General features: G+C 35.2%; 2 protein-coding genes across 4 annotated transcripts in view; one reads left to right on the top strand and one right to left on the bottom strand.

The window, feature by feature from the left end:
* The first annotated feature begins 17 nt into the window (after window positions 1-17).
* Window positions 18-11941, top strand: part of LOC124163362 (replication factor C subunit 1) — a 44839-nt gene continuing 32915 nt past the window's right edge. Inside the window, exons 1-8 of one of the 3 annotated variants that reach the window (XM_046540226.1) lie at window positions 19-118; window positions 3568-3717; window positions 5772-5855; window positions 5998-6196; window positions 8994-9109; window positions 9675-9860; window positions 10046-10231; window positions 11197-11370. In XM_046540226.1, coding sequence (XP_046396182.1) covers window positions 5847-5855; window positions 5998-6196; window positions 8994-9109; window positions 9675-9860; window positions 10046-10231; window positions 11197-11370 — 870 coding nt within the window. In that variant the 5' untranslated portion in view covers window positions 19-118; window positions 3568-3717; window positions 5772-5846. Of the gene's footprint in view, window positions 119-3567; window positions 3718-5771; window positions 5856-5997; window positions 6197-8993; window positions 9110-9674; window positions 9861-10045; window positions 10232-11196; window positions 11371-11941 lie in introns of all 3 variants that reach the window. The other 2 variants (XM_046540227.1, XM_046540228.1) reach the window with 2 other exon arrangements.
* LOC124163363 (N-alpha-acetyltransferase 38-A, NatC auxiliary subunit) lies at window positions 4792-5745 on the bottom strand. Its single transcript, XM_046540229.1, has 3 exons — window positions 5503-5745; window positions 5259-5433; window positions 4792-5178 (listed from the first exon to the last, which is right to left on the bottom strand). The coding sequence occupies exons 1-3, from the start codon at window positions 5569-5571 to the stop codon at window positions 5078-5080; spliced, it is 345 nt and encodes a 114-aa protein (XP_046396185.1). The 5' UTR covers window positions 5572-5745; the 3' UTR covers window positions 4792-5077.

Raw genomic sequence — 11941 nt, 5'->3', positions numbered from 1 at the left:
ATCCGTCTAACAGGATTTCGCGCATAGTTGAAGCTGAGATGAAATTTGAATTTTCACCTCATCGTGAATAATCTTACGAAGACCCATCAGCATGTGAGCCTTGCGATAGTAATCTAACGTAAGTATTTGAGATTCATCCTTTTGTGAGGAGCTTCAGCGCATCTCTTGTTCATAAGGGTGGAGGTAGAGCATCAAACACCCAATAAGAAGCCATTTATCATTTAGTATCTCCAGATACTAAAAACATTTTTCATATTGCAAGTTTGACCAGCGTTGGAAATGGTCCATGACCTCTTCTCTGTGGTGGACTGAACTGACTGCAAGTCTAGGGTTTTATATGATAGGAATGCCATCGCGCTGTTGCAATTTGAAACTGACACCAAACTTGTTGACCAGAGACAGATAGGTGGAGGAAGTAGTCAGCAAAAAATGTCACTACAGTAGAACTTCATGCTCAATATCCATTAACAGAGTTTGAGTGAGCATGTAGTACATGCTGGAGGAACTCAAGGAGTCTTAACTTTTCAATGAATCTGTTTTGACTCCTGCACTTGAGTCATTGCCATTTGAGGAGCTTGAGCTGAAATTGCATCTTTAACCCTTTCACTGCGGTGCAATCTATGGAAACCTACCTGTCACATGCACTGAAAGTGCTAAGTACATGGCAGGCGGGAAGAAAAGGTACGTTCACAGCAGCCTGCCATGCGAACGTACCAGGTATGTTCACAGAAGTGAAAGGGCTAATGGTACATATATCCCTCTGACTGGGGAAACAAAAAAATGAAATCATTCATATTTTTTCTTGGCTTTTACAAATATTTCCTTTATGCAAAAAATAAATGATAAGGATAGTAGTTGATTCTTCCTTACTTAAAAAAGGATGTGAACCTATGTAATGAAGAATTTCCTAAACTTATGCTTAAGCATTTGAATTCAATTGAAATAAATTTCATTTGAAAATGTTACTTTCAAGTGATATTTTTTTGCAGGTACAAGGATTTAACAATTGTGAGTTCTTACAATGATAAGATGATGGACACCAAGATCAAGGTTGAGTCTTTGCTCTTGGTGGATACAATTTACAGTTGCACCACTCTATGGTAGATTCTCTAACCAGTATTCCCAGGGTTATGCTCTCCAATTGAGAAAATGTTTTGGACTGATTTCAGTGTCTCTGACACCAGAGTTTTCCAATATCACATAACACAAACTTCAGCCACTCAAACCCATAAGCCTAAAAGTGCAAAAATTCAGGTGGAATTTGGAAACAAATATAGATGGATTGTAACTTCAGCTAATTCATATTTTCATCAATAGGTAATATCTGTAACTTTTAGCATTGCATTATTAAATTCCAAGTCTATTGATTTTTTTTGCAATGCATGGGTGGACCAAAAAGTTTCAAGTTTAGGACACTCAAATATCACCCATAATTTCCAACAGATCACTTCATATTTTGCTACATGAAGTCATAATTCAGGCTGATTTTTCATTTTTTCAATAATCAATACTTAATAAATGCCTCAATAAGAAACCTCAATGCCTTAAGAAGTTAATACTCCCCATTATGAAGTGTTTACTAGGTAATGTTGTCTTGTGTAGTCTTCTGAGGTGTTCTTGATTGGATGACCTCTTGATCTTTGGGTTTAGCCATATTGTTTGTCATAGGGTTACAAGTTTCGCAAGGATTCCAACCAGACGTCTTCAGGTCCAAGCGCCAATATCAACACTTTCGCCACCTTTTTACAGCCCTCGTTCTTCCTTAATGAACTGTTATTGGCATATATGTTTAATAGGTATAACAGATGTTGAGATTATATCCTTCTCCCTTGAAAATTCCTAAGTTCTACAGGAGACGGGTAAATTTCATGATACACTTTATGAGCATTAGATTTTTAAGATAACATATGAGTAAGGCTTGAACATCTCTTATTCATTTTAAGGGTCACTTTGCTATTTTTGAGGAGAAATTCCAGGACAAAGATATGGGAACTAGTACTGGCTTACCTAAAATATCTTCCATTCCCCACCAATCTTAGAAATATGAAATCTGTGCATTTGTATCCACTCAATCAATGAAATATGTGCATTTGTGACCCATCACTATTTTCACACATCATTGCCCTAAATTACTTTATGCTTGATTTTTAACCTTTTCCCTACTATACACATATATATACGTGTGGACGTTTCCTGACCCGGGAGACGACGGCCGTATATGTATTTACGTGTGAGATTTTCCTAGATAGGCGAATGAAAGCCGTGTGCATACGTTTTCTAGCTCTCCCTTTTTTGGGACGGTCGCGGGTTTACGTCGTGTTTGTCTCGGGACCCAACCCTGCGGGATTTAGGATTTACCCTCAGAATCCGGGAGCAGGTACCCGGACCCCTCGTCATTTATAACCCCTCTTAGCGGTAAGGGGCAGAGGTCATACAATTGTTTATCCCGTCAGGTTTCGAAATAAATATTTGTTCATTTCTCAAGAAAAATAAAGTAAGAATTGAATTATTTGTCTCTTGAGCAGCATTTACAATTTTTAAACGAAATTCTATGATAAATATTAACTTATATCTCGAGTTATGTATAAAAATCAACATGGAAATTGTTGCTGCATTAAATGCGTTAATATTGGCCTTAGAACTTCATTTAAAATTTGATAATGCTCAGAAAAAAATGAGGAATTCCATTCAAAGTCTGCAATTTACGTGCAAGCAACAATTATCCATTTGCTAAATATATATAAGCAATATATAAGTTGACCTCGAACCAATGCCGCAGGTATGGTCGTAAACCCGGAAAGAAGGGTGCACAACTACTCTCGGAGTCCGAGATAATGCAAAGTCCCAGCGTTGAGGGGTCGAAAAAGGTTCAGCGAGACCCTTCTTAACGAATGCCCTCCAAAAATGCCCCGAGAAAGAAGAGTCTTTTGGGGCTCAGTATAGCAGTCATGTTAAGACGAAAACTCCGCCGTCTCGAAAGGGTTAAGCTTGTGTGTTGAAATTTTTGTCTACTATTCATTTTTGCTTTGCAAAGCTGGACTTTGAAGCATCAGAAATAATTTCTAAGCCATAAAGAAACTACACTCCAGATACTGAGAAAATTTTTGCATACCTACCTACCAGAAAATACTGAAGATGTTTGAAGTGAGGGTAAGAACTTGAGGGAGACTTATCAATTTCTTCCAATATCAGGGCACGAATCTCAAGGAGCACTGCTTCTTCTGCCCAAAAACTTCTTTCTCAATTGATTATGCATCGTTTATTTCTGTATTAAAATTTTCAGATATTACTTAGAGGGTTGGAGCTTATGGAAAAAAATCATGACTCTTTAATAACATTTTTAGCTATATAAAAAGTTCTTAATCTTTTACATATTAGCAATGTCTTTCTGACTAAAATATTGTGAAAAATGAACCTCAATATCACCAAAAGAGTATGATTATTTTGATAAATTCTGAGTCATAACTGTCTTAAAGGTGCATCCTTTTACCAAAACTAAATGCAATGGATTTAAAAAATTATTTCTATGAATATTTACAGCAATTTACTGTAATTTCCTCTTCATAGATTTTGGCTCACACAAGTTGGGATTGCATGCATCAAATTTGAGAGGCCCTAAAGAAATAACTATGGTGAAAAAGTACTTGGCATTACAAATTCGATATGCAATGCTTCAATGACCACTGACAAACACAATCAGGTGTGACCTGCTCTGAGGTGAAGTAACCTGCTCTCTTTCAATGCTTTTCTAGGATTCAGGAATTATTTTTATTGTTGATTTAAATTTTTTTCGTAGTTTCTTTCAAAACTATCCAGATTAATATGGTAAAAGTATGAAGAAATATTATTATATCAAGAATTGAACTGTGGATTCCTAATGATTCTTAAAGCAAATGTTCAAATTTCACCAAGCATTTTTTACTTGCACTACCCACTGCAAAACTTTGAGTAACATTCCAAATCATGGTAAATGGCCTAATAGCGAGCAACTAGACACAGCATATCTTCCAATTTATGTGTCAAGTTCAGATAGAAATGAAAAAACCTACCTATTACTATCATGTTAACCCAATTTTGATAATAAATTTTAGACCTGTGTGGGTGCAAATGAATCGCTCAAGGTTAATTCAGGCATAATACCAATTAACATTAACAAACACCCAGTGGCATAGCGAGGGGGGTCCGGACTCCCCCCCAAAATATAAAAGCACACTTACTTTGCATCACAATAGAAAACCAAATCAAAACCAATATTGAAAAATCATGAATTTACAAAAGATTTCTTTGAAAAATGAAGTTTTTTCGATTATGAAAAGTGTTAAAATTAGTTTAAAACCCTCTATATTCGTAGTACTCTGTTATAAAAGAAAATTCCCCCCCCCCCCCCCCCCGGTTTTGAACCCACCCCAAACAAAATTCCTGGCTATGCCACCGCAACCACTCAATGGTGAAGAGCTGGTTCCCAGAAAATTGCAGGGATTCAGTAAGGAAACTGATAATAAATTCACTGAAATTGTAAAACATAACTTTATGAGTCGGTAGAGGGCTGTTTCCTACAGCGTTTCTGAGCATATTATTTTCTTAACTATTATAAACATAAACATGATAAATAACTTTAGGAAGACTATATTACTGCAAATGATACATGGTCTATTAACTACACATGTATCCATACGTTCATGTTCATAATATGAACTTAGGTCCCATATGACCTGAAGATTTTCAAACTTTTAAATTAAAAATTTTAAATGGGAACAGTTTGGACATTTTTGATACAGAATAAATAAGACATTTGAGACTTGAGCAGATAATTATTCACACAGATGTAGTACAAATAATATGACTTGCTGAGTTAAAATTCAATACAGAAGTGAAATCGTAAACTGTTTTCGGGTGAGACGACATTTTTATAGCCTGACCAATACCTCTCCGTGGCAATAAGTATCAGTAGAAGGCATGGGAGATACCAAATATTACCATTACAGCTGGAGAAAAGTTTCAACTTGATAATTTTTCCGGCGACTCATCCATAAAGTGAACCTGTTCCATTCACAAAGCCATTGAATTCAATGGCCAATTACTTCCCTTCCGAAATGTCATCGAGGTTTATGGATACCGTGTGTCTCCCAGGAACCATCACCAATCCAAGCACTCTCGGCTCTTCCATGCTACCACCATCTAAATTAAGACCCGTAAAAATAAATCAGTACGAAAAACTGACATTAGCCACATATTTATGCAAAACATTTTTTGCTTACCTTCCGGCTTCAAATATTCACTGCATGAGCCCAATATTATGTTGCAGTTTCGGTCTGTACACAAAAAAATACCTATTAAGACTCGACCGTCGGTCATTTCGATTTTCATGTTCTTGTTAAGCCAGCTTCTCAATTTCATTTTTCCAGGAGTATCGGGTTTAGATGGAAAGTTTGTCTGTAAAAACAATATTCCTGTTACAAAAAAATACGTGCAGCCAGTGAATTTAGTTTAATTTTAACTTGCCTTAATTTTTCGAGATGAAGCCTCATTATTATCTCTATAATCCAATTCATTAACTACTTCCTTGTGCATTGCGTGTATCAATTTGGACAGTGGGGAGATAGGCGAAGACTCAGCCGCAAATAATTAATAACCAATCAGGATTTCATCACACTAAAGAAGCAACACCAGACGTACCCTCAATTCATAACATACTTCTGTTTGTGTTGCTTGCGATCACTTGCGATATTCCGTGCGCATTTCACATTTTAAGATGTGTTTTGTTATTTCAGAGCGCCAAGAAATCACGTTATGCTACATTCGAGGGCTTGTATTTAGGACCTTTTTGACTTATTTTAACCATTTCAATGTCTCAAGTAAGTAAATGTAGTAATTTTTTAGTATTTAGTTGCTCAGTAGTTAATATTTTTGGGGTACTGTGTCGTTTCACTTTGAAACTGTTGTCGATTGTCTAATCAATATGATGTTAATCGTACCACTACCTACGGTTTTTTCTAGGATATAAGGTCCTACTTTTCTATTGGGGCGGCTAAAGCCCGTCCGGGAAAAATAAGTGATGACGGAACCTCGAAGAGCAAAGTTAACGGAAAGTCGGAGAAATCTTTCAAGAAGAAAAAGACCATAATCATCGACTCTGACGATGAAGAAGATCCCCTACCCCCTTCACCTAAGAGGAAGAAACCGACCATCGTCTCAGGTTAATTTTAAAATTTCTCTCCTGAGGGTCGCAAAATATATTACTCTTTCCTGCACACTTTCACTCTTAGAAGTGATTGTCAGTAGCTACTAATCGTGGCGAAACCCAACTTTGTTGTCAGATGTATGTTTCCCTAAATTTTAGTTATTTTATTTGTTTTAGGAATTTTTTTATCCGCTTAGGACATGGTCACGGATTTTGGTGTTGTGAAATCCATACACAGAAAATCTCCACTCCATTCGCCGGGAAAGCATGAATTGCCCATGATGTTCGCATTATCGTCCACACTTAATATTGAATAAATCTAATGGAGGAAACACTTAAATATTGTTCTATATTTGCTGTTCTACACGACTACAAGATTGACCGATTGCTATCAAATCCATGCTGAATAAAGTTCTTGAAAGCCATGTCACTGATAAAGAGAGCTCTCTCATTTTCATTATGTTATTGAATGAGCAGCACGAATTTATCAAGGGCCGATCGACTACAACTTAACCCTATTCCAACGTGATGTTGTCAGACTTCATCAGAAACACTACCAAGTTAATATTGCTTATTGCAACTTCACTAAGTTATTGGATAAGGTAAATCACTCAAAACTACTTACCAAATTGGTGGTTTATGGCACTATTGGCCCTTTATTACCGTGGATAAAAAGCCATATTTTGGGAAGAAACCTTATTTCTAAAATCTGAAATTTAATTATCTATATTTTTTATTATTTACCTATTATTATACACATTCCTTTGACCCATTCACTGGCATACCCCTAGGATCTCATGTATCCCCTTTACTTTTTCTATTATTCATAAGTGATGCATGCTCTAATATGTATCCAGTTAAAAACCTTTTATATGCTGATGACAGAAAAATCTTTCATCTAACTGATTGCTATGATTACATTAATGAACTTCAACTCTGCCATAACACTATGTGCTCAATTGGGGAAATGCCAAGTATATGCAATTGAATTTAACCCTTTTGCTGCTACTCAATCTCTGAAAACCTACCCCTCACATGCGGCAAAAGTGCAAAGTGCATGGAGTGAGGAAGAAAAGGTACGTTCACAGTTTGGGAAAGGGTTAAACTAATGCAATGTTATGACTTTTTGTCTGAATAACGTCCCATTTCTCTATGACTTTCATATATATGACTCTTCTTCCAAAAGAGTCAATCATATTTCAGACTTTGGTATTGTTTTTGAAGTAATTTTTGCTTTAATGTGCATTTTAAACAAATCACCATTAGATCATATAAAATGTTGGCTTCCATAAGCTGCTTTTGTAAAGATTTCCTGAATCCGAACTGTATTATATTATTTTATGCTGCCTAGGCAAGGCCTGTCCTGGAAAATGGGTCTGTGATTTGGAATTCTTACCATGATATACTTATAGGGACACTTTGAAAAATTAAAAATAAATGTCTGAAACTATTTAATTACTAACTTAATAACATGAAGAATACTCGTATTATCTCAAGGCAATCTTTCTATGTACCATCTTTTTCTAGTCACAAAAATGCATTCAAATAGCATCTTTATTTTGAACAATGCAAAATTATATTGTCCCCTGACCTACTCTCTCACATTGCCATCTGGGTAAACATAATAAATACTAACCTCTTCCACGTACGACACCTCTCATCCTGCTATATGAGAGTTTATTTATAGATTAAATTAATGAATACAAAAGTCACGCAGATATTTGAGGGCAGCAGTGTCGCAGCGATGAAAACAAATACACAACGCGTTGCGCAGCCAGTTGAAGAAGGTGGGATTTTAAAATTCGATGATTTTAGAAGTTTTTCTAAAAACGAATACTTTTGAATAAAAGTATCCAAAAAAACGAATGCTAGAAAGTATCGGTAAAATGGCCGATACCCACTATCAGTGTCATCCCAAGTCTAAGATTAATGATGAACTGCGGTGAATATAGTATTCATTTTGATTTTTGTAAATTCTTGTCTAACTACTTTTAAGAGGTTTGTAATAAATGTGTAACTGTACATTAGCACTAAATATAACGATGGTAAATGGATCCTATCTACTTATTGTCTTTCATTATTATTCGTTTTATCTGATATTGTAATTTTTTTGTTGTAGGACTGATGCCCACGCAATAAATTTATTATTATTATTCCTCTGTTATGGTCAAAAATTTGCTTGATTAAAAATGAATTAATGTTGCTAATGTTTAAGTTTTCATGGTGTTAAATGAAATTAATATTGTAGAGGAAAATATTTTGGCCATCATGATGTGACCAAAGTGAAACTATAGCGAGTAGCACATATGATATACATATTGCAAAAAGATAAAAGTATGACATACCATATACTGGGTCTAAATATGCCCACAAAAAAAATGCACTGAGTAGACAGATATTACATCTGATTTCTGGATGTGTATGATGGTAGACATTAAAAGTAAACAATGCTAGACGTAATGTAAATATAATTGAAAATTGATGTATTTTTATTAGATGCATCGAAATTTGTAATGTCACAAAATAATGTGTGTGGTTTCTGAATGAGTCAGAGAGGAAATAAGGAAATATGGTATATTATGTTCATCCAAAATATCCTTTTATACTGCAAAGACTTGAAAAAATGTAATAACTGTGGTATAATTTAAATACACTTTAAAATAGGGAAAATAGTTACTTGAAACTTTACCAGAATAAATTAAAACTTAGTCATTTCTAATTTTGACTGGCAAGAGCCCATGGGACTTAGCCAGGCTACAATGCAGCATTTTTTCCATTTGTCTTTGGGCTAACATCATTTTTCTCATTTTAGACAGTAAGAAAGATTCATCAAAGGCGTCAGCTCAAAATTTGAAACCTGTGAACATCGGTGACATTTTTGGTAAAAAGCCAGTTCAAAGGACTGATTCAATCCTACAGAAAACCAAGGTGAATGAATGTTTTAAAGGGCATGATATTTAGATATGTGTCTGTTTCTTAAGAACCAATCATTACCGATCTGGTTGCTGATAAATAGAGAAGACTTTGAGCCATCTTTACAATTTAATTGTTTTATTTAATATGAAGTCTGAAAGAGCCTTTCTTTTCTTTTTGAGAGAAATTTTGTTCTTTTGCAATTATTTGATTGTATTGCAAACCATTATTATTTCCGATTTTGTGCTAGAGGTCCTAATCAAAGCAATTAACATAATTAACATGACATTTAATTGGGAATTGTGTCTGTTATCTTAAAATCTAGTATCTTTGAAGTAAATAGATATTATAATAAATTGACTATTGTTACTTGTGATTGTGAATGTATTGAAACTTTTCTTGTTTTTTCTTTGGCAATTTATGTCATATTTTGTCTAACTACAGAAAGACAAAGAAAAAAAATTAGTTTGTTTGAAACATATTCTTTACCAGACCCTACATTGGTCACCAATGTATATCCGAGTCCTGAAAAAAAAAAACATTTTGGGAATATGTTGTGCTTAAAGTACAATCTTCTCAGGTTTCAGGGAGGAGTCCAAAAAAAGAGGAGTCTAAACGACCGGCCAAAGCTGTGGAAGTTATCAGTGACTCAAGTGATGATGAATTTGCCAAGAGTTCTAGACATTCTCAGCCAACTGCTTTTGGCATGGACAAAAAGTTATCAGAAAAGCATCTGGAAAGAACGAAGGGAGAAGAAGTGAAAAAGGTTTTGAAGTTTAAGACTAACTCATTTCTTGGAATTCCCTGTTGCTTGGCAACTTTCGGCGTCAGCAGTCGTTCTAAACTCACTTTAATCATTCACTCAGTTTCCTACTTAATGTCCGATGAGCATCTTTATGATCTTCATTTCAGCACATGTGACAGAATTACATTACAGTACAATCTTCTCAGGTTTCAGGGAGCAGTCCAAAAAAAGAGGAGTCTAAACGACAGGCCAAAGCTGTGGAAGTCATCAGTGACTCAAGTGAGGATGAATTTGCAAAGGGCTCTAGACATCTTCAGCAAACTGCCTTTGGCAAGGGCAAAAAGTTTTCAGAAAAGGAACCAGGAAGAACGAAGGGGGAAGAAGTGAAAAAGGTTAGGAAGTTCTAGACTTCTCCATTTCTTGGGGTTCCCTGTTGTCCGTTGCTGCAATGGGTATAGAACATAATTGAGATTAATGGTTTAAAAAATTAATGATCATAATTATTCATTAAACTTTAGTATTTAGTTTAATTGTTACCTTTTTATTCAAGTTACCATCACCCTTTTATTTGTTAAATTTTACATTAACTGATTTATAGGTAACTTCAGTCAATTTTATTCATTGAATTTTTGTGAATGTTGACCTGTTCCAATTTTGCAAAGCTTGTCTTACAAACAAAGGGGAAAACAAAATGGAATTTATGAATGCAACATAACAGAGTAGTTGTGCAAGAATGCAATGAAATGGCTCGGAAAGGATACATCCAAGAAAAAACGGGGTTTAGTGGATTTGCTGCCCTTTTCAGGATGCACCCTCAGATGATATTACATGAGACCACTCAGAGACAATGTCTGCGATTGCAAGAGTGTCTCCTCAGTGATATCTTATCATCCATATCAGAGTATTGAACATGAGAATGAGGATCACCATCTGGCTGGAGTGTTATCTCATTCTAATTCCCCCAACTTGCTACAGATGATGCTCTCCAGAGGGGCGTGTTTTTGTCAATCTAATTGTTCAATACGTCAGTTATTTCATTGACTTTTCATGGTTTCAAAATACATATTAGACCATTCACATAGAATTTTTTTATTGTATTATCTCGAAGAATTATGGGTCTGTGACCTGCATGTGTTAGTGAAGGTTCCACGTGGGTTGTTTAACTATCCGTGCTACAGATGGTAAGAACAAGGGCAGTCACCTTTTGCCTGAAGATAAATAATGGTTTTCTGATAATTTTAGTAGTTTAAGACAGGGTTGGAATGAAATAATTTGTGAAAGAGCTTTTGGTGTCTAAAATGTCTCAGAATAAAGTACAAAAATTTGCAAATGTGCTTTCATACTTTCTTCTTTCCAGGAGTCTTTAATTGCTGTCACTAGTCCAAAGAAGGAAGCATCTAAAGGACCTCAGCGACTGATCCAAAAGGTTGAATTACTCAGTGATTCATCAAGTGATGATGAATCAGCCAAAAGTTCCAAGAAGGTTCTGGGAAGTAGCTTAAACAAGGATGCATCAGCTGTTAAGAAAGAAGTAAGTGAAACAAAACATAAGAGAGCTTTTGATAAAAATGCTTTTGATGAAACCAGGATGTGAACCTTGAAATATGAAAAAAATTGGATTTGAATTAGCTGCCTTTTTTGTCCTAAGAACTGGACACGTAAAAGGATAGTGGCAGCTAGTTGAAACCTAGAATTGTCAAGTTGCTGGTGAAGTTAAGTTCATAATTCTTGAAACAGTCGGGAAGGTAGTAGGATGGCAATATGTATATACTTACCAATTTTTTCCAATACATTTACCATTAAGACCAAAAGTGTAAATTTCTGCATGACTGACATTGAACTTCATTATGATTTGATATATTTATGCTTTTTTTACTCCAGGATGTACTCTCTGCTAATAATGTGTTGATTATAGCTTTTAGCCTGTCTTTCTTGCTTTGGTGAAGATTTAAATACCCTGGAATAAAATTTTCCACTGGTAGGTGTTATTTTGGTCATGCATAAAATATTCCAATAAATGTCAGGGTATTCCCAAATTTTATAAAAGTTGTTTTAGGATGTTGAGATCCAAATGTCGACAATTCCTGTGTGCTGGGTGTTAT

This window comes from Ischnura elegans, chromosome 8 (genome assembly GCF_921293095.1).
Source record: "Ischnura elegans chromosome 8, ioIscEleg1.1, whole genome shotgun sequence".
Taxonomy (NCBI): Eukaryota; Metazoa; Arthropoda; class Insecta; order Odonata; family Coenagrionidae; genus Ischnura; species Ischnura elegans.
The sequence above is the reverse complement of the archived record's forward strand: the minus strand, read 5'-3'. Positions and strand labels throughout refer to the sequence as shown.